At 39.9% G+C, this 23,495-nt stretch overlaps 1 protein-coding gene across 4 annotated transcripts in view; it reads left to right on the forward strand.

The window, feature by feature from the left end:
- Nucleotides 1–23,495, forward strand: part of TMEM154 (transmembrane protein 154) — a 57,977-nt gene that overhangs the window by 26,647 nt on the left and 7,835 nt on the right. The window contains exon 7 of one of the 4 annotated variants that reach the window (XM_019722690.3): nt 17,175–17,423. The exons of 2 other annotated variants lie outside the window; for them this stretch is intronic. In XM_019722690.3, the coding sequence (XP_019578249.3) occupies nt 17,175–17,217 (43 nt within the window). In that variant the 3' untranslated portion in view covers nt 17,218–17,423. Of the gene's footprint in view, nt 1–9,614; nt 12,827–17,174; nt 17,424–23,495 lie in introns of those variants that run through there. One more of the 4 variants, XM_019722697.3, reaches the window with a different exon arrangement.

The following is a 23,495-nucleotide window of genomic DNA, read 5'->3' on the forward strand; positions in this document are numbered from 1 at the left end:
TACTGTACATTATATGTATATGAGGGGAGGGACTTGGAGACCACAGTAGAGCACTCTTGCTCATCTTCCCTGTGTCTGTAAGTTTTATATGACAATTTACATGGGTGTATCCGTGTGTAGCGTGGAGAAAAGCAAGTGTGAGTTATGGAAAGTGGAGAGCTACAAAGTAAATAGCGTAGTGACTATTTATTTTTAGAAATAAATTAGTGTTGACATTTTCTTGCCCTTTTAAAGAGACACTGTTAAGTTGGCTTCTGTTTTAGTTATAAAACTTTCTGATTATAACAAACCGTAGGTTTGTTTATCCTGAATGAGTAGATATTTGGTAAGGAAAATGGATGGAGGTAAGAGTCTCAACCGTCTCAAAGGGGTAGCTGTAAACAAGAGTAAGTAAAATGAACATCTGAAAAAGAAAAGAAAAGACAGAGAACCCTATTTGGATGGGATTGTTATAAGAGAAGTAAAAAAAAAAAAAATCAAAAAACAAAAACATATTTCATTCTACCACTAGGTGGCTCTGCTTGATAGAAAATTTTCGTGCACGGAGCTTGGGTGTCTCAACATCCCACAATCTCATTTAAATTATATTATCTTTTGTGAGGCTAGAAATTAGCGTGTTTGGGGTGTTTTTCGTCAGAGAATTGTTTGGTCAGGACGTGGAAAGTGCTCGCAGGAAATAGGATCGACCATTCAACAAGTCAAGGTCTTGCTCCCCAGAGCACCACTGTGATGTGGGGGGCACCGAATTGTTGACAGGGGCGCCTTGAGATAACCAGTGAGCAGAGAGCTTGACTGAGCCCATGACTCAGATATTACACTTCTGTTCGAAAAATAGAATAAACTTTCAGAGCAGGATAAACACCACCCGCCTTCTCTCCGTCCATGTTAACCAGGGGTCCTGTGCTAACCATCTTAAACGCTTCCCAAGTGCAGTCACTTGTCACTGGGCATCCCTAAAGCCAGAGCATCTCAGCGAAAGACTGACTGGTTATTAGACAGTGATTGGGGCAGTCAGATGTTCGTCTTCTGGATCCTTGCTCTGCATCTTCCCCTAAACCTCACCTAAAAAGTCGCCACCCTACGTATCCCCACATCATACCACCACCATCTTACGGAGGCAAACCTCAGCTCTGATGCCATAGTTTACGTCTTATTGCAGGTTTCAGTCCTTGGTACCTCTCCAGGTATTTGCATGTGGACATTTATTGCTCGTTCAGAAAACATTCTATCTTATTTAAATGAAATACCAGATATTAACAAACAGAGGAAAGACAACAAATGCTAGAGGTAGTATCACAAAGGACATTACAAAGGAATATTTTCCCCACATTTTTACCTTACCTAAAAATGAGCCACTAAGTATGTCTAGTATAGGTCTCAGGTCACCATCAAAACCCTATAAATATCTTCTCACTGTATCTCTGATGGACACTGGCAAATGAGGTGAAATGTCAGTGGTTTTTAAATATCTGCCTCTTGTTCTTTGACATTATTGGCAACATAGAAGAAGCTTAACATTAGAGAATTATATAATGGTGAAAGCTTCTTAGAAATCATATTTTTTAAATATTGAGAGGTTTGTCTTCAAAATAAGTTCTAGCTCATTTCTGCCTATAAGGCAAAAAGGCTTAACCTATTTGGAGAGCTGCTTTATGCTAAGTTATTGTCTTTTAAAGAGAATGTCCACATTCCTCCGTTGGTCTTGAACTGTCCGGCTTTAATTCACAGGACAACTGTCAGACCTTCACCTCATTCCTTTCTTATGAAACCAGCACCAGCGTTATAGATCCAAGAGGGGCAAGTCCCAGGACGGGTGCCATGGGGCACTTTCTGGTTCCTTTAAAGGGTATTACGCTATTGCAAAGCAAATTTAATGTTTATTCATAAAAGTTCAGAAAAATACAAAGTACCTGGCAGAAAAAAACTCTCAATAAGTATTGGGTATTATTATTATTATTATTTAAAAAGCTAATATTGATGTACATAAACTCACTGCCTTTTGGTGTAATACGGCTATGTCCTAGGCCCAGACATATCTATATTGTTGTGTGTGGCATTAATTTTGCCCATGGTTTCCCTGGTGACTTCTTTATGGCCCTCGCCAATCCTGAGAAATCAGGAATTTGTTTGATCTTCTAGGAATGACGTGGAGACGTTCGATTCCTCTCCGTTACCAGCATAGGGCCATTACTGTTGGTGATTTCAGAGCAGACCTCTTAGCAGTCCGGAGTTTTTAAAAGGATATATGTATAGTTTGGATTCTTTTATAGTTTGGATACGTTTTCTTTTCTGTCATGATTTCATTTATATTTCTTTCTCCTGCTGTTTGAATTGCACTGAGTATTGGTGAAACTATTACTTTTCTCGATCTAGTCACCGTCCTACACATTGTGTGCAGAGTTCAACCTTCTCTCATGAAAGTCCATAATCTCAGGTCTCTCTGAATTTTGAGTATCTAATCCAAGACAGCAATAAGACTTGTTTTTTTCTCCAAAAGTTTGTGCATCGTTAGAGATACAAGTGGAAAGTGCATTCGTCCTTGGACTCGGAGTCAGAAGACTAGTTTTAAGACCTGCCTTGAATTGTCCTTTGTTCCTTACGCTAAGACCAGTCACTTGAACTCTCTGAGTTTCAAGTCCTCATCATGAAAAATGGAAATAGTGACACTTGTTCTTCTAGTTTCACAGGTTCATCAGAGAGAGAAAAAACACTTTGTCAGTGTAAAGCACCACGCAAATGAAACTCATTCTTTTCTGCTCTGGCAACAGTTCTCCCCACTTCTCTAGTGGGCTTTTTTGTTTTTTTAAAGACTATATTTTAGAGCAGTTTTAGGTTCAGAGCAAAATGAAGCAGAAAGTACAGAGATTTCCCACATACCCGTGGCCACACACGTGCACGGCCTACCCCACTAGTGACATCCTCCACCAGAGCGGTACATTTGTTGCAATCAAGGAATCTACGTTGATACAGCCTTACCCCCAAAGTTCCCCATTGGCTTTTACCCATGCGGGTTAGCCTTCCTCTGCCATGTAAGCAGTATGCAGTTGACACTAATGCTTCAGAAAGTATGTAACAGTCACTGAGGATTAAATTTACTGGCGAACACATTTCCCCATCCTCCTTCTAAATTAAAACTTCTGGAATCCATTTACAGGCTGCAGCCCTTCTTAATGCTAAAAAGTTACCCTGACATAGAAGCTCTGTTATACAGAAAGTCTGCTGTGCTTCTGGGAAAAAGGAGTGGATCTGGTGCTCATCCTGCACTTAACGTACCACATTGTGGGCAAAAACGTCGACTTTCTCTTGTCAGGGTCCGTAATCTCCACATGTCCCCACATGTCCCATTGGCCAGCTGCTGTTTGTTACTTTGCCCTGTCCTCATTGGAGGGACATTTTTCTTGAGCTATGGAATCTAAAATTTTGCATCAGATTTACATAAGGGCCAGAGATGTACAAAGTACTATGGGAAGTTTATGTTATGGTTTTCCTGTCTTTAGGAAAACAATGGGGAAAGACAAAGGAATTGTGGGGAAAGGGGGTTTCTATACTTATTTCTCACATCAGCATTTGCCCCTGTAATTCATACCTGGTACGTGCCAGGCATTGTACGAGGTACTGGGAACAGTGTCAGTGGAATAGTAAGTGTCCAAGCGGTGGGGCAGGGCAGTGGGAGAGGTCTGCCCTAGAGCTGAAGAGAATGTCATCACTGACATTGCTAAGTATTGCCAGTGTATGGTGATAGCAAAAAAACAACCCACTGAGTTGGTTTTATTTTTGTGTAAATTCTCTGTAAAGAACGCACTCCCTTATTGTCTATCCCTTGCAACACCTTCCCAAATGCCACTAGATTGTGGTAAAAACAAGAAAGATAGAGTCCTTTTTATCATGGCACTTAGAGGCTAGCCAGGGTCTTCCTTCTTCCTGAGGTCTTTATAGTTGGACAATTTTCTGAAAGCATGGTATTTCTGTCTCTGGAAGCTTGGGTGAACAACCACAGAAAAGTAATTGCAAATATTAGCTGAGTACCATCTTCTTTCCCTTTATGCCTGTTGGCCACAATGACGATTTTATGTTGAATAGCAGCATTGGGAAAGATTAGGGGAAAAAATTAGATCAGGCTCCATCCATGTGGATTTATAATTTTGAAAGTGCAATAATCACATTAACAAGACATTTATATAGCATTTTCTATATGTCCAATGCCTAGGCACTATTACCTAGGAAATTAAGGCAGAGAGAATAACAGTATACCCGTTCTGGTTTTATAATAATTCTATTGTTTATTCTATTGACTTATCTCTGAGCTCAGTGACAGGATAAAAATGAATCACCTCAATATTTTTTCAGGAAAATCCAGGTTTGTTTCATAGAGCATTTTGTGAATGTCTTCCTATTTCTTCCCTTCTCTTTGTCTTATTTTGGAGAAAGTACAATTGTTGATGTAGTTTTTCAGAATGCATTTATTGAGCACCTACTATGTGCCTGGCACTGTCTACATCATGCCAAGACAACCAGTTAAAAATGAAATAATCCATCAGAGTGACCCTGGAACTCAGAAAGGTTGTGATATGTCCAAGTTCACACAACAAGTTTATGATAAAGGTCAATCTAGAGAAGAGTTTCTTTTAAAACTGCATTTAAAAATTTTCTTGTACTAATTAGTTAAAATAAAAGAGATATTCTCTAAATTAACAGACAAATTAGAAATTTTGAAAAAAAGAACACTTGGCAGCAAGAAAGCGCAATCATTGACAAGACTGACCCATTAATTGCAGGAAGACAGTAGTTTTGTGTGAACTGGGTATTTTAATTTATAAGTTTCTTTCCTCTTTTCCTCTCTAGTCCCTCAAAAGTCATTTATAAGTTGAAAAGTATCAAATATTAAGTGTATTAAGTGCCAACTGGTTTCCCTCAAATCTGAGTTAAGTATCATAAGGGATACAAAGTGCCAGTTCATAATCCTGCCGGATGATAACCTCCAGGAACGTTGTTAAAATGCAGGTGTGTGTGTGTGTGTGTGTGTGTGTGTGTGTGTGTGTGTCTGTGTGTGGTGGGGGGCGGGTAGGAAGATGTACTAAATTTAATAAACAGCATTTCTTGAATAGTGGCCCGGATTATGTCTACACGATGGGCATGATCTACGTGTCTTGGACTAATTCTAGGCCTGACTCTGATGTTAGCCAGATGTGTGACTTCTATAATCTCACTCGAGCCAGGCCTCTTTCAAGAAGGAGAAGGGACGTTATATGGATGCAGAGAAAGGGAGCATGATCTAATTGTTACGTGACTTTGTGCTAAACTGAACTCTGCACTCCCCAAAATCCAAGTTAGAGAGCATCGTAACACAAGAAAGGTTGAGGGTAGATTTATTGCCATCTTTAGAGAGAGGGAACATTAGCTGTGGTCATGAAGAGGGATTGTTACAAGATAAACTGGTCATAAGAACAAAGAGGTTTTATCTGATCCTGACGGCAACAAAGGGGCAGTTATGAAACAAGGTGTTAGAGTTGCATCCGTCCTCATTTAACTGGTAGCGTTCCAATGAAAGGCTTTCTTAAAAATAATAGAATTATGCTTTTGAATCAATTCCATTTGTTTTTCCAGTTTGTAGGCCTGTTACTATACAGGCTTTTGGGAAAGCTGCCCCACATTCTTAAAATAGCTATATAAGACTCCGAGAAACATTACTCACTAATGCTGCTCTCACAGACAAATTACTAAGACTGTATGAATTAACATCAAGGCAAGCAATAGAAGTTTGAGGCAAGATCACTTATTTTATCTGTTGCAGTTCTGTGGCGGTTTGCCAAGATATTTTTCACAGGGAACTGTAGAATTTGCCAGAGTTAAAATGTCTGGGCTTATTTGATTATTTCAGGGAAATGATAAATAGCCACAAAGACAGCAGGAAACACTTCTAACTAAATAAAGGAATGAGCAAGAGAGAGAGACTGCCTCCAGGCTTAGGTGGTAGGCCAGGTTGCTGACTTACTTACAGGCCTGATGGCCAGTGAACCACTGGTGAAAATTTGCATGTCAGAGTTATAACTCTACAAATGACTTGATGTCTCACAGCTATAGCAACTTGTACCCACGTTGGGACTGTCTCTTATGTGGCACGGCCTGTCAGGTTGCTCATTGTCTACAGAGCTGTAGCAGTACACGCCATACGTGAGCTCCTGTGCTCTTTGGTGCTTTAAGTAAATGAGTTCTGGTAGGTGGACAATGTTACATACGTTAAGCCTTCAAAATGCTTCTAGAATGTTCTAAACAAACCACATTTAAGTACATTCTCTTCAGAAACTGAAAGTTTGTTTTGGAAGATGGTTTCTTAAAGGCTTTGGGTATTTGAAGCAGTGTTCCAGCCCCTGTTTAACTAACAAATAGTTGCTAGTGTGGAATCTTCAAAATAAGAACATGCATTCATGTTTCTGTATGTCAGGCCTATAGCACAGTGCTTTACCCACATTTTCTCACTTATTGTTTACAGCTCTATAAGGCACAAGGTTTTATTATGAATGTTTTGCAGATGAGATGAGAACAGAAAACTGACGCTAAGAAAGGTTAACTTGCCCAAGGTCACACAGCAAGGAAGTGGCTGAGCCCTGATTCCAGCTCTGGCCATCTGACCCTGTGCTCTTATCTACTGTGCTAAAAATGCCACTGTTAACACATACTAGCATTACTGCTATCATAAAAGCAGCACAAGATGTGAAATACCCAGGCATAAAGTTAACCAAAAAATGCATGGGGTAATATGAAAAGAAATTGTTCACATTTAAATAGAGAGACATAAAAAGATGTAAACAAATGGAGAGAGACATATTGTGTTCCTGAATGAAAGACTGAACAATGTAAAAATTATCATTTTAAATTCAACCCAATCTCTTAAAGATCCCAGTGAACATTTCATCTGGAAGAATCACTGTGCCTAAATAGCCAGGACAATTCTAAAAGAAGGAAAAAGATAGGGAACAGGAACCAAGATTTGCAGGGAACATGCTCTAATAATTAAAACTCTGTACACCCAGAACCAAACAAGAATTATTAATGGAAAAGAATTGGATATTCAAAAACAGCCTCAAGTATAAAGTAGCATTTCATAGCAAGTGCATTATTAAATAAGTAGTCTTGGGACAACTGACTAACATTTGGGGGAGAAATTCAGAAATTCAGAACTCTACCTCATACTTAGATTAAAATAGATCCCAGATAAACTTAAACATTAAACATCCATAAAAATATAGGTCAATATTATTATAGCTTTAAGGTGGGGACTAATTTGAAAGCATGACACACAGAAACCATATCAGAAAACAATAGACTTAATTACAGTAAAAACGTGAATTTTCTGTACTTCAAAACCACAATAAATAAAGTTAGAAGGAAAATGACATACTGGAGAAAAGTGTTTGCAATATATATGATGAACAAAAAATTATTAATACACAAACCAATAAAAAAGATAATCGTTCCATTTTAAATATGAGCAAAGAATATCAATAAGCAATTCAGCAAAAGAAAAAATTAAAATCACCAATAGAGCTTTGAGGAAAATGTTTATTATTCCTAGTAATAAAAAAAAAATCAAGAAAAAGGTAAAGGTAAATACTATTTTTACCTATTTGATTTACAAAAGAGTGAAAATAATTATACCCAGTATTGGCGAGGATGTGGGATATTTTCCTAAAAGAAGGAGTTGGGAGAAGATAAATTGTACAGAATTTCTAGGGAAGGTGGTAATTTGACAATGGGCTAGTCAAGTGTTAAAACTGTATACATTTTAACTGAGCAATTCCTCTTCTAGATATTTATGCAAAGGTTAATAATTGGAAGTGTGCAGCAATGTTATAATAAAGAAAGACTAAAATTTGGAAATAGCCTAAATGTTTAATAATAAGGATATGGCTAAAAGTGGGTTTTTTGGTTTTTGTTTTTGTTTGTTTTTGTTTTTGTCTAGTGAGACAATGGTATGCTTTGTAGTCACTAAAAAGATATTGTATATTTGTTAGCAAGGAAAGATATCTATAGAGTGAGAACAGCAGATTACCACACATTATGCATAGTAGGATCCCATTTTTGTACCAAAAAGAATACATATCATTATCACAGAAAAAGTTTGTGAAAATAAATACCAAAATGTTAACTATAGTGAAATTGTTAGTATTTTTATTTTGCTCATTTGTATTTTCCATTTTTTCAACAATGAGTATGGATTGGTTTTATAATAATTGAAAAAATCACTTCTATTATAACTGTTGGACATAGATCAGTATTGTGGACAAAAGAGAGCTTGTACCCATTGCTATTCAGCTTTGTATTATTAGACTCTGCTTAGAGTAGCAGAAATATCAAGGTAAGACCACAAAAGGAAAACATGCAATTCAGAGACTTATTATGTTCTGTAGAGATCAACCCTGGATCTTAGAAATATTGTCTCGCTACCACCCAATGTCCAAGAAATGACACCTCCTTGCCCAGTTTGAATTGTTTAGGGTCATTTGAGTTAAGTGAGTTGTTACATCTACTCTTTAGATAAAAAAAAATGTCTTTATTTTCAGTTAGGTTTCCCTTGCAAATCAGTTTTGCTACAGAAGTTGTCTTTTTGACCATGTCTGCCTTCCCCATCCTTTCCCACTGATAGTCCTTCCTTATCACAGCTTCTTCCCCATCTTCACAACACAAACACAAACACAAACGTGCACAAAATGTTTCCCCACCTTCGCCATGGATCTCTCTATCTATGTCTATCAAGCTGCTTCATGGTGTTTCACTGAGCAGGAGAGCACTGGGGTAGGAGTCCAAAGAGCAGGGTCTATTCTAGACTGTACAGGCCTATGAGCTAAGGAGATCTCAGGTCATGTTGATAATTATCATTCAGGCACTTCCTTGGAGACAGAGATCACTTCAAGAAGCGATGTGCTAGGATTTGGGTGGCGGGACACCAAACTAAAAAGAGATTCGGAAGAGAGGCAGAGTGGCCTGCTTTCTAGGAGACTTGGGTGGCAGCATGGTCTTACGGGGAAAAAGCCGTAGAGCCAGATACGTGGCGAAGCTAGCCAAGTTAGAAACAAAAGCACAAATTAGCCAGTCAGCACGGTCACGTCCAAATGCAATGTCCATAATTTCTGTCTACTCACACCCCAAGATGCCTGATGGTTGGATTCTAAATGACACTGAGAAGGCACCTCCAGAACCCATGGATATGAACAAGATGGGATTTTGAAAACATGCCAGGACTGTAGACCCTTGAGGGAAAACAACACAAGCAAATTTTTTTAAAAAGGAAAAAAAAAAAAAAAAAAGCAGTTTGGCATCTCTTTGTAGAGTGGGATTAGATTTAATTAAAGGGGAGAACCCCCGACTCCATCTGGTTCTTTCCACACTGGCAGTGAGGAAGGATATTAGAGCAAGAGTTAGGGGTTATTTCTTGGCTTTCATGGATTTTCTTCTTAGGGATCAAATATAAAACCCAAACTGACCTTTTGTCTCAGCAATTGTGAACTACACACTCTTGGCTTCCTGACTGTTACGCTCTCTTGAGTCACCTCCGTAGTGGAGTGACCAGCTCTTGGTAGCTTCTTGGAAATACACTATTGTTCTGTTTTTTACAGTGACAATGAATCCTAAAAATGAATGGTGCTAATGTTTTCCAAGAGAAGCAGCCCAGGAGGGAGACCGCTGGGCGTGCCAACAGAGGATGAAGAGGATACAAATTTAATTAATTTCAAATCAACATAGACACAAGAACCTTTGGCGGCTGCTTCCAACACCCACTGTTCCTACCGATGGCATCCCCTGTGCTTGGAAGAATGTGCGATTGAGAAGCAGGAGGAAAAAGCCTGGCTGCCGTGCATCGCTGAGGGTGGAGGAGCCGTAGGACACATTCACCTTTCGTCAGTGAGTGTTCCTTCCTCTCAGCCAACCTCCAGCTGACCACTCTCACTCCAGCCATGCTCTCTACATCCTTATTCCCTTTCCGCTTCGTTCCTCGGGGTTTACATCAGGAAGCCGTTTTATCTATGGTTTGCTTCTAGGTCACCTTGTTACCTAATTAGCTGTGGACAATTTCCTCTGATTAGTCAAGTGCTTTGATAGGTCAGCTGCCTTCAGCAGGAAATTTTCTCAAGGCCAGTATGTCATGGAAAAGACAGCAAACAAAGCAAGTGTTTGACTATATGCACCATTCCAGGAGGTGGATAAGCTCGTTTCTACCAGGGTGCCAAGAAGACACAGTGAGAGTCCACAGTCCTGAGGAGATGTTGTGTGGTGCCTCGTGGACTCGGATTGGCCAGATCCAGTCCCCCGTGGGCACTTCTCAGAGGAATAGGAATCTTCAGAGAAAGAGCAAACATTTTCCTTCTCATCTAAAATCACCTACTTTTTCACATTCCCCAAAGCTCCTTCTTGTTCTCACCACAGCTCCCTTGCATGTGGTATGTGGGTAGGGCACAAGTGGGGGGTTATCTGTCACCCTTGTATGTCTCTGAGACCTTTAAGGTCATTTGAAACAAACCATAGGAATGGGAAATATCTGTGCCTGTGGCAGATGTCACTTAAAGAACTCAGTATTCTTTCCTGCCAAGCTGGGACAGGCCTCATGCTCTCCTCAGCACAGCTCTTTGGGTCACTATCGGCCCATCAGAGATGACATTATGCTTGATTTCTACATGATATTTTTTGGCGTCCTCGCGCTAGAAGCAGTGGCGCAAAATGCAGAAGTGCCTGTTTATCACTTCCACTCATGTACGCTCGGTCTCCATTTAATCCTTAATGTTCTGATTCTGACCTTTAAAGCAATCTAGGATATGGGGAGTCCTCAGGTCTTCTACACCTGATATTTTACTCCAGTATAGAAACAGAGAATGAAAACTTTATTTATTTTACTCCTTCATGTATAAACTGAGGGGAGATGAGGTTCACCAGACATTTGCTGGTCGATTTTAGGTGTTGTGTTGGAAAGGCTGCCTTAATGCATAGCAAAAGCTGCCCCTCCTTCCTTTCAGAATCCCTTTACCAGTACTCGCTTTCTGAACTATGCCTGTAATTTTAAAGGCAGAGTTCCAAATCAGGGAGGTCTTTCCACACAGTGAAAGACAGAACTGTCTGGTTGTGTTGAACCACTGCTATTACGCTATCCTGGCACTGCGCAAAGCTTTAGCAAAATACAGACTTTATGGTATCAAACTTCAACAGATTTATCCATCATAGTCTCATTGGGATGTCCTAATACGGAATTTTTGTTTCCACTGCTGTTTTGCCTGTTCATATGCATGTTGTGGTCCACAGTGACTCTCACATATGTATGCCACAACTGCCACTTTCTGAATCATTTCTTCCTATTTGGTTACTTTAAGTTTGTTTTCCATCAACATTTGATTCTCAGAAGTCTCAGCTTTTTTTTTCCTCTCTCTAGATAGCTAGGATTTTTGCTAAACACTTAAGCCTGTAAACTTCACCCAACCTTATCAAACAATGGACTTTAGAAGTTCTGAGAGGTATAAGAGGTCTTGGAATCTCACTTTGATAAAGCAATATTTTATATGATAAAAATACTCTCATTCAATATTTAAAATAACTTCAAATTCCAGAAGAAGCAAACTTCAGTAACCTAACATGGAGTTTATATCTGAGAAATATACTAACCTCTATCATTGAACAGAGTACAAGGCACTTTTTAAAAAGATATATAAAGTTAGTATGGATCAAAACAGTCAAGGGTCGATTCTAGCTCTGTGTATGTTTTTTAATTATCATCCAGTCAATAGACATCATAGATTTATGATAATTTCAAGACTTTTTTAAGTCAAAACTTAGTTTTGTATTTCAAATGATCATTAGTAAAAATTTCATTAATTTGTCCTAATTGGATTGCCAGTCAGAGTAAAATCTGACTTTAGAATATTTTAAAGATATATGTTTTATGCCATTTTTGTACATTTTAAGTGTATTAACAACATTGCCTAGTTGAACTCCTCAGGAAATTTGTTTTAATAAATATGTAAAAATATCTATCTTAACTCAATGATCAGAAGGTCACTGTCATCCAAATACAAGCACACAACATATCCATGGGGTGACTTAGGCTTCTGCTGATCACCCTTGTAGCTCTAGCAATGCAAATGGGTGCTTAAAAAAAACCAAAACTTTTGTCTATTCTTTTATTTTGGTTGTTGAAACCGTCAGTTTGCACCAGCTCTGGAAGAAGGCCCTTATGTTGAGTAAACATCAAATGCAGACTTTAGTTTCAACTTCTGTCTTAATTAGTACAAATTCTGAATATAGTGGAGTGATAAGACATGGTTTCACACTGGGAAGACACTGCTGAAATTCCCATTGTGGGGAAAACATTGAAAATTTCTACTGAATAATTTACACATGGTACTTTTTCACACTCAGAAGACACTCAGGATGAATGCTGGGGTTTTCTTTTACTATCTACAACAGACAGAGTACCTTCATTCACAGACTATATTTGTTCAATCTTACAATAACCAGAAGAGTCACTGTATATTAGTGTGGAGTGAAATTATCAAATTGGTTATTAATAATTGCATAACCAATAGCCTGAATTATTATTATTATTGTTATTATTATTACTATTATTTGAGCAGCTCTTTGACCTTGCCTTGATACTGTCTTGTCTGGTCCCCCAATTTTATTTTCCTTTTAGTCCTCTTGGGGTTGGTTATTTGTTGATACCTGGTGGGGGTTTTTTTTGTTTTGTTTTGTTTTTTGCCCTATTACCTTTTCTAAACAATATGTCATGTTTATGAGACAACAATCCATACAATTAGAAAAAATAAAACTTTTTTTATAAACTCTATAGATGCTTTAAGTTCTTTTTGAAATGATATTTTAAGAAGTTAAATTACTAAAGTACTTACAATAACATACACAAAGACTTTAATTTCAGTTCCATAAAAGATTAGAATATAATGTTGAACTGTTTAAAACAACCAAAGATAGCTAGGTGTTTTGTTTGTTTGTTTTACAATTAGACTTCAGGGGCAGAGGGCTCTGTTATCATACTCCTGAATTCACATCACATTATCTTCATGGGTGTTTGGTACTTTATCAATAAGTAATTGGACTTTTTACAAAAAAAGCATACTCTTCACATTTTTCACTTCTTTGGTCAGCATGGAAAGGACTAAATGAATGATATGTGGATACTACAACTAGTAAGCAACATGTAAAGCTCAGAGAGAGTAATCACCGTATGACTCTCACTTAGGTGAAACCCCTAAAATTATAAATAACACCAGGGACATGTGAAAACTCTGCCTGTTTAATAAATTCCAGCTTTCAGAAAGGCAAGGATTGAAGTTATTCAATAAGTTAAAAAAATAATCTGGTAGATCAATAATAATTTAATATGTGTGTATCTTGCATTTAAAGTTGTGCGACTAATGTAAACAACAACAACAACAACAACAACAACAAAAATCTCTACTGTATTAGACTCTCCTTTTACAAGCAAAGTAAATGTTTTCCTCAGGAGATCAGTAAGATCATCAGATGTCATATTTATCACTAGACTTTTGTCCTGGCGGCATATAAATTCTACTTTGTAACCTCATATAAGAAAGAGTCCCATTGCTGCTGACTAGAACTGATTTGAAAAAGTATAAAAGTTTTAACACTGATTGAAGGCTTCAGGTTTTTTTCTTCCAACTTGCATGCTGAGAATATATATATATATATATATATATATATATATATATACACACACACACACACACACATATGTATGTATGTGTGCATATATATATATGTAAAATAATATTTTTTCTTTACCACTTAGGGCTTTATAAATGTCAGGTATACATGTCTATATATGTGTAAATTATTCTATTGTCAGCTGCATGGAGTTGTTTAGATAAAAATAAGTATCTACTTGTTTATATGCTAAATTACTCATTCAGCATTGATAGACTGAAAAGCATTTCTAAATTTAATTAAAAATAAAGCACTATAAGGTAAGAGGAAAGACTGTCTTCTACATTAGTTTCTATGTAATTAATGTATATCAATATTAGAATAAATGTTTATTTGAAGGTAAGATATTTGTTTACTAAAATGCTGATGACTAAGACAGGCGAATTATGCGTCTTTCTAAAGGAAAATTCTTTTAACTTCTACAACTATGAAAAAAAGAAGGATTGATACCTTCATAATTGCATTCTTCTGATCCATATACCTCTTTAAATAAATGAAGTGATACCAATTCAAAACGTTCTTATAGAACTGGACCTGCTTTATACAAAATTGTCCAGATTAAAAATTAATTGGATTTTCTGCATATCTAAAAGATATTATGCGTTGCACATTCTTGTGTTTTTTCTTCCTTATAAAATGTTTTTAAATTGAGGAATGAAATTGTCGATGGGAATGTAATTTTAGAAAATATTTTTAGTAAAAATAGAAAAATCTTCGAGATAAAACCTTCTCTTTTTTTTCTTCTGATTACTCATTTTTCTTCATGCCTTTAAGTCTAATCTCATTTTTCACACCTTGATATCATAACAGTTAGAGCCAGGCTGAGTGGCAGCTTCCCAACATGTAGATAATATAAAGACTTTCTTGACTAAGGATACATTCTTACCGGTCACAAAAACTAAACAGCACGTTGACAAACAGAAAGCTTCCTTCTCGTGGTCCCAACTAAAATAAAACTTGGTCAAAATGGCATCAATATACCCCTCGAGTCTGCTGCAGTGTGTGTTTTCCCTTCCAATTTAACTAGAAAGACTAAGTGACTAACGTGATGGGATAGGTCAGCCTGGAGATCGCTTGCACCCAAAAAGCAGGCAGAGTTAGGGAAATGATGTAAAGAGAGAACAATAATCTAGACGAGCATTTGTTATCTGTATCAGTTAGGAATTAAGTTCAGCCTCTAATGCTAGAAACACCAAATAACATTGTTTTCTACAAGACTGGTTTTTTTCTCACATATGAGAGTACAGAGGTAGCTATACGGTCACTCCATGGTCGTCTGGGACCTGGACTCCTACCTGTCCCCGTCTTCCACGAGTGAGGGCTTCCATCCTTAGGATCCATGATCCAAGATGCTTACTCTAGCTCCAGTATGATATTCACAAGAAGTAGAAAGGGGTCAGCATGGGGTGAGGGTGAGCCCCCCAACTAGGTCAGCCAGTTTAAAGAGATTGCCCACCCATCCAATGAGACAACTCAGCCTGCATCTCATTGGCCAACCTATTTGCAAGACGGCAGGGAACTGTGGTTTCTGTAGTTGGTACATCATGACACCCAACAATAAGGACTCTGTTTCTCAAAGTGGTGAAAGAATACTAGGTACAGAAAGAGGTAGCAATCCTGGCCATAAGGTGCTAAGCACTTAACACAGATCATTTCATTTTAATCCTCAAAACATACTTTGAAGGTAGGTTTAGAGAACTTATCAACTTGTCCCCTGTCTCCTCAACTCCAAAGCAGGTATTTTAAATCACTATGCTATACTGGCTCCCTAGGAATAGGCAATAGGAAAAGGTTTAAGAAGGTGTCCGTCACCGTCAAGGAGGCCTGAGGGTGGGCACAGCCTGAGATAAGAAGTAACGGAAGGTGCAGGATGGCAGTAAAGGCAGGACCCCAGGGCCAGCAGAAATGGTATATCATGCTGAAACAAAAGCCAGGGTATAAGGAAAACCTAGTCTCTGGACCTACGTGCTGGTAAGGGTTTGGTCACCAAGTGAAAATATAAAATTCCCATTTACTGGAACTGAAGTTAACAGGATAGTACTTGTACTCTGAGGTTGCAACGGAGAAGCATCCCCAGATACTCGGAGGAAAAAGCGTGTACGGCTAGAATTGGAAAGAATTTAAAGGAGTCTGAAATATCCCCTCTTTCACAGCCATAGTCATGCTGCCTTCCATAATAGCCAAACCTAGAATGAAATTGGACTTGTGTAGGAGAGGAAAAAAGATGGTTTGGGATTCAGGCTGAGTTCAAGAGGCACACCTCTGTATGCTTTCATACTTCCTAAGAAAGAAAATCTGAGTGGATTGGTGTTTGGTCATCTAGTGCTGCCCAACAAACCACCTCAAAACTTAGTAGCTTAATACAGGAACAAACATTGATTTTGCTCATGACTCTGCAATGTGGGTAGGGTTTAGTTGGAAATGGCTCCTCTCTGTTTCACAAGCTATCAGCTGGGTCCTTCAATCGAGGCTGGGGTCATCCACTTCCAGATGGCACACTCACATGGCTGACAAGTTGGTGTTGGCTGTTGGTTTCAAGCCCAGCAGGTCTGTGCACCAGGGACCTTGGGTCCTGTTACACCGACCTCTCTATGGACTTCTTCAGCATGGTAGCTGGGTTCCAAGAACAAGCATCTCAAGAGAACAAAGTAGAAGTGCATGGCACTTTTATAAGCTACACTCAGAAGTCACATACCATCCCTTCTGCCATAGTCTGTTGTTTGAGACAGTCACAAAGTTCATGGGGGAGAAGACATGGACACCATTCAATGGGAGGGGTGCAAGGTCCCATTGTAAGAAGAGCAAGTGGGGTAGGAGATATGTTGTAAGCATCTTTGGAAAATACGGTCTGCCAAAATTGGTGTAGCCTCATGCAATACGCAGGAGTTACATTAGGCAATCTCACGTCAAGTGTCCTTAGAAATATTTGCCATCCCTTGAGTCCAGTGCCTGTGTGGCTATCTTGGCTTGGACATACATCCCTGGTGCAGCCATTTTTGGTAGGTGGTAGAATTGGTGTCACTCACTACGTGAGGCATGAGCCATGGCACAGAGCAGGTTGTGGGTGGGTCAGACACATAGAAATTTATGACTACTCATTCCATAAGGTTATGATGAACCAGACAGAGTGTGAGCAGCTTGAGGATAGGGATTAAAAAGTCTTAGCACTTCTGTATCCTGAGCAGGGTTTGGCACCAGTAGATGCCCAGTAATCATGGGAAAACCAATCACCTGTGGAGCTAAGCGTCACTGCACCACCCTTATTCAAGTACCTAATCAGTCTTTATCATCAGTGAGAGCAGAACCCAAGAGAATTGTTCATTTTCCATTACCATTTTCTCCCCAAGTTTCCTGGTTTAATTATGTTTTTCTCACCTTCCATCTAATGGATTCTGATATCATTTTTTATCCTTATTTGAAATTGTCCTACTGTATATGTATTTTATTTTTAGCTACTATAAATCCAATCTGGAAGGACGCAGAAAACAATCATAATTGAACTAACAAGCAACTGGAAGTGGAAGAGATGAAGTGGTCCTGATTTGGAGGGTGAGGAATACTCGGGAAAGAGCCCAGTAGGTCATCGAAACCCTCCCAGCAGCGCTTTCTGCCTCAGCTCTGGGCTCCTCTTCTTTGTTCTCTCAGGGATCGGGGGAGAAATGAAATAACAAGTTTTATCAATAAAAAGTGTAAGAAATTGATTTTAGGTTATGACATAGCAGATGATACAGATTGTTTCTTCTCTGGGTAGGAAATTCCTTCATCTGTTATGACTGCTGACTGATGACATTTTACCCCACGTGAATGTGCCTTTCTGTTCATAACCCACCCTGTGCCATTCCAAATGGACCTCCATCCTTCCCCTTTGCTCATACCCAACCCTCTGACTACAGGGCTAGATAGGTCTGCAGAGGCAGGCAAATGAATTAAGGTCAAGATTTGTGTTCTCAGCGGACCCAGTGGGCTGCGGGGAGTGAGGGAAAATGTGAGGAAAAGTTCTTAGGGAATTCTCTGGTTAAATAGGAGAAACCAAAATTAATTGTGAAGACCAAAGTAGCAGAGGAGTCAAATAATCTGGGACACAAATCAGAGGCAGGAATTAGACAGACGCAGACGAGAAAGGGTTGGGAATGAGGTGAGGAGGATGCTGGTGATTTCCACAATGGAGCCGAACTATCCAAAGTTTGCCTTAGTGGCCACTGGCTGCACAAGGAATGGTGCTCAGCTTGGGCTAATGGTGGATGGGTGGAAAGGGCAGTAGATAACCAAAGCTTCTCTTCATCAGAGTTGCCCATCCACCCCACTAAGTTGGGAAACCCAGTTCCAGAGAGACAGCATGAATAATAGAGCCATGGCTAGGATTCATGCTCCCACAGCATCAGGGCACGTATCCTGACTCTTGTCAGGGCTGTGGGAATGGTGGGAGCTAACTGGGTCACCTGAGAGAGAAGGCAAACCACATACGTCTCTGGCCAGATCCCCAGCAGGCGACATGAGGCATGGACAAGACAGCCCAACACTTTCCCTTCAATAAGTAAATTAAAATGATCCTCAGTAAATATGGATTTTTATCCTAAATTAATTCTCCTAATTTTCTCTCCTTAAACATAATGTTGGTGTGTGTGTTTAAATAAGACACTTTATTCCAATGAGAAAATGTTCAACTCGAACTAACCTAGACCAAAAGAAACTTATGAGCTCATGTAACCCAACGGGGCAGGGGCAGGAAGTTGCTATTCTCAGGGGCAGCCAGACCAGGGATTCAAACACAAGAAGACTTCAGGGTTTTGTCTTTCCTTCATTCTGAGCCCGTCTTCCTCCAAAGGGCTGCAACTATTGCCGGTGGTACCTCCAGGAAGCTCATCTTTCCATCTTCACTGTCAGAGTAGAAGTGAATCTCTTTCCTTGAAGTAAATTAAGGAAGGTCCCCCAGAGAGAATTAGGACAGTTGGGTTTTATGTCTAACCCTGTGAAAATGGGTATCAGGACTGATTGGGATTGACATTTCTCTCTATTGCCACAGGTTGAAGTGTGGGTGAGTGTGGTTGGTCGGTCCATTGGGTGGTAGGTGGTTGATTGGTTGGTTGGTTGGTTGGTTGGTTGGTTGGTTGGTTGGTTGGCTGGTTGGTTGTGGGAAAGAGGATGCAGTGGGAGAGTAGCCTATGAAGGGAACCAGTGCCATGACCAGACTCAGGGCATTTGGGACCAGCCGAGTCCACAGTAATCCACTGCTACATACGTTCCTCTTCCCCATTCCACTCACTTATCTACATTCAAAGAGTCAGAATTCCAGAATAGGCCAGGTTCTCAGGATGGTGGATATACTGATGCTTTTCATTTCCTTCTCTGTGCATTTTTAATATTTTCTAAAGGTTCTATAGTAAATATATATTCCCTTTGTAATATATGTTAAATAATAGAGTGGGTATGTTTTCATTAACCAAGGCAGAAATATTAAGCCCAAAACATAGAAAAACCCTAGTTGTAGGTCTAATATTCTTGCAGCATAAATGTGTTTTGAAACAGTTGCAAAGCTGAATGAATATATTTAGGTGTATGTGACCAGGACCATTTTTTGTAGGAAGGAGAAAAGGTTCTGAAAGGAGAGGGAATAAGTCTCAAAAACTTGCTCCATAGTGGAGAATATTTAGCTTTTTTCCTACACATATTCCTGTAACCAAGGCTGGACTTGGGCACACTTTGCCCATTTCCCTTTGGGGACCATGGGAGAAGCAGGGCAGTTCCCTGAACTCTGTAATGACCCTGTGAGTCAAGTCATCACTTAGGACAGGAGCAGAGAGTATTAAGGCGGTTGTCAACACCCTGAGAAGCTAAATGAGAATGAGGCAGGACTGGAAAGATTTTCTTTCCCCATAATGCACGGTGACTAACCACTTGGGTGCTTTTCATTTTCTTACTGTAAGGATCATTTAACATTAAAGAAGATTTTGAATAAAACCAAAAATATCTTCCATTTTAAATTCTCTTGTGCATGCTGTAGTTGCCTACATTTCTACAATTAATACATACATGTTTCATAGAGTAAAAAAACAATTATCGAAAATAAAGTCCAGTGAAAATTTCCCCCCTAAAAATCATTCTTTACTCCGCCAGCCTAGAAAAGCAATTTGCATTTTTAGGAGCGTTGTGGACTCTCCATCTATCTTTTTCTAAGAAAGGGAAAGTGAGAAGATGGTGGAGAATGGACCTCAGTGTGGGGTCACATGGGGTGACTTCCTCAAGTGGCCCAGGGGGAGCATGGTTTCCTGAAAAGAGCAGGAGCATTATCAGCTGCTATTGGGGAGTTTAGAAGGGTCAGTGGGAGAGGAAGCCAGTCAGCAATCCTGAACAGAGAAAATAGTAGAAGGCATCCCTGAAGATGCCACTGAAATCCATCCATTCATTCAGCAAACATTTAGTGAGGGCCTACCACTCTCCAGGTGGTAAAGATACAGAGGGAAGGTAGGATACTGTAAAAAAGTCCACAGCCCCTGGAGCCAGGCTGGCTGAGTTTTAATTCTGGCTATGTGCCACTAGGAAGGGTCCCTAAGGTGCCCTAGTTGCCTCACAAGATTTTTGGGAAAACCACGTGAGTCAATTCATGGATTTGAATTCCAGCTGTGTGACCTTGGGCAAGTTACCCAGCTTCTCTGAGCCTCAGCTCCTCATCTGTGGAATGGAGTAATGGCGCAGAGTAGGCACTCCATAAATGGTAGTCATTATTGTTATTATTAGAAAATAAATATTTTTGGAATTACTATTGTATGAATCAGTGAACGAATAAAACATGAATGAATGAAATTAGAACAGACAGTTATCCATCTCAGCTGGCTTAGCTATTTGTTTGCTAAGAGATACAAAGTTGGATAGGTAGCTTCGTATGGGCCCTGGCTTTAATTTCTATCACGCTAGCATTTTGCATTTGCCCTACTAGGATCTGTGCTACCTTGGACTCATTATCCAAACCAGGCCACTCTCCTCCACGACATCGGATCCCCTCCTAAACACACCAGTCCTATAAAGGATTAGCTAGACAAGCCTTCCTTTATTTTTTGATTTCATTCTCCTTTTCTCACCCTCACATTTCTCCTCTCTCACTATTTCACTTTTTCCTCAACTCCCTCTCCCATTCATCAGGCAACATATTTTGATTATTTACATAAGACTGAGCTTAGAGTTGTAGGACAGGTTAGAGAAGACAATAGTCACAGACTCTGGCCTTGAATTACTTACAATATGATGACAAATGCATGAGCCATCATGGCATTTTCCGAGACATCATTACTTTGAGGTCAGATACAGATACCTGTACTGTAGCTATATATTTTTTTCACCTTCCCCCTGTATTGTTGACATTTTCCCAACTCTGTCATTATCTACTATTTGCTACTTTACATAATTTTATCTTATTAACTTTTGTGGAATTTAAAAAGCTGGGAAATAGTTATATTTATGGTCTTTTCTTTCCTATATGAAAAACTATGGTGTCAATTTAATATCAATACTCAAGGTAAAAATACCATTAAATTACCAAATGAAACATGCAAAATCTATAAACATTGTAAGCAGGATCTTCACTGAAATTAATTTATTTTCATTGGGCAGTTACCAGATTCTTGTTTTATTTGGAAATGCAAAATTTATGTATGTTGTAAAATATGGCAACAAATCCCACATTGCTGTAGCCTGGACTATAGGCCCCCCAGAGAGAAAATGGAATGCAGGTTACTTGCTTGTTTGAGAAGGTCTCACGTGCAGGGAGCTTGAAGCCCTCTCTGCACTAAGAACACTCCCGCATGTCCTTGCCAATGGGGCTCTGCTTCTACCACTAACTAACGGGATGACTCAGGGAAAGTGGCTTCCGTTCTCTGAGCCTCAGTTTCCCCAACTGCAAAATAAAGAAGCTAGATTAAATCATTTCCAGGTCAACATTTTTCACGCCCAGTGTGTATAAAAAGCGTCTGAACAACTAGTTAAAAATTTAAAGCCCTGGGTTATTACCCCACAGGGGAGTTGGCCCAGGAATCAGCAGTTTTAATGAGCACCCCAGATCATTCTCAAGCAGGGAATATGAGTATCACGCTGAGAAATCCACTGCAAGCTCTTATCCAGCCTCAAAAGGGCAGTCTTCCTCTGACGCATATGGCAAATAAGTTCTCAAAGGAGGAGGACAAGAGAAAGCAGAAGAAAAAAAAAGAATAAGAGAAAAGACATCTGAAGGACGGGCTTTGTGGTTCCCAGGGCCGGGCTCTTTGCAATGACCTCTCTGTGCTGAGCCGTGAACACCCCCATCCCACCACACACTGGGGAGGCTTGATCCGAGGCTGCCTCTTATACCATTCAACTCTTCCCTAGGACTGAACGCCTTATCTCCTTCAAGGAGTGAGTCCTCCTGCAGCAGGGTCTGCTCTGAGTTACTGGGCATTTTAGCCACCCCTGCAGAGTGTCCTTTGAGACTCCCCCAGGACTAGATGAGATACCAGAAGGAAGGCATGACCACCTTTGAGTTCTGGAAGAGAGGGTTCCCACCAGTGTGGGACCTTTCAGTTTCCACCAGTGGCAAAACACAATTATTTCTTTCTCAGCACCCAGGTACAATTACTTTCAAAGACCACTCTCTTCGTTATGGACCCAGAGAGGAAGAGGGGGTAGATGCTTCATTTCCTCTGACCAGGTCTTTTCATTGCTCATCAGGATGACACGAATGATGGGACAGTTTTCGGCATTTACATCAGGGACTGCTGAGCACAGTCAGTTGAAATAATAACAACCGTAACTAAAACTTACTTTGTGGGGGTGGCCGGATGGCTCAGGTGGTTAGAGTGCGAGCTGTGAACAACAGAGTTGCTGGTTCGATTCCCACATGGGCCAGTGAGCTGCGCCCTCCACAACTAGATTGAAGGACAACAAGCTGTCACTGAGCTTCCAGAGGGGCGGCCAGATGGCTCAGTTGGTTAGAGCGCGAGCTCTCCACAACAAGGTTGCCAGTTCAATTCCCGCATGGGATGGTGGGCTGTGCCCTCTGCAACTAAAGATTGAAAATGGCGACTGGACTTGGAGCTGAGCTGCGCCCTCCACAACTATATTGAAGGACAACGACTTGGAGCTGATGGGCCCTGAAGAAACACGCTGTTCCCCAATAAAATAAAATAAAAAAGCTAAATTTAAAAAAACAAACAAACATCTTACTTTGTGCCTGTCAGCGTTCTAATTAATTTACCTGCACGAACTCATTCAAACCTCCCAACAAACCTCAGAGAGGTATTATGATCGTATTCATATCTCAGAAATTGAGATGACTCTGTCTTAAGACAAAGTTCATTACCATGTGGCTCTATCACCTCCCGTGTGTTTGGAGGAGTCTCCACCACCCCTCAGCTGCAGCCTGTGACTCCACCTCTTTAACCATCCCTTCCCAATTTTCCTACTTGCATCTTTGTTCTGCAGAGGGCTGTGTGGAGGGAGGGCCCACCAAAGAGTAATGAGTATTCTGGGATGGGGAATGGAGGGCAGCCTCATGGTAAACATTCAGAAACCTGGGGAGAGCAGATAGACCAGTGGGCGGCAAAAATACAGGAACTGCTCAGCAGTGATGGGACCCTTTCCGTTTTTTTCTGGAAACACACATGCAGGAGAAGTTGGGACAACCACAAGCCCCATGACTTTCAAGATGAAGGTCTAGAGCATTTTCCTTTGAGGGTGTTTTTTCGTTTGCTTTTGTGCAAGGAACTATGCTCCTCTTATTCCTCGATTGATTAGATGAAAACTATAAA

The sequence above is a fragment of the Rhinolophus sinicus genome, chromosome 15, assembly GCF_057876585.1.
Source record: "Rhinolophus sinicus isolate RSI-liver-muscle chromosome 15, RSI-T2T, whole genome shotgun sequence".
Lineage (NCBI taxonomy): Eukaryota > Metazoa > Chordata > Mammalia > Chiroptera > Rhinolophidae > Rhinolophus > Rhinolophus sinicus.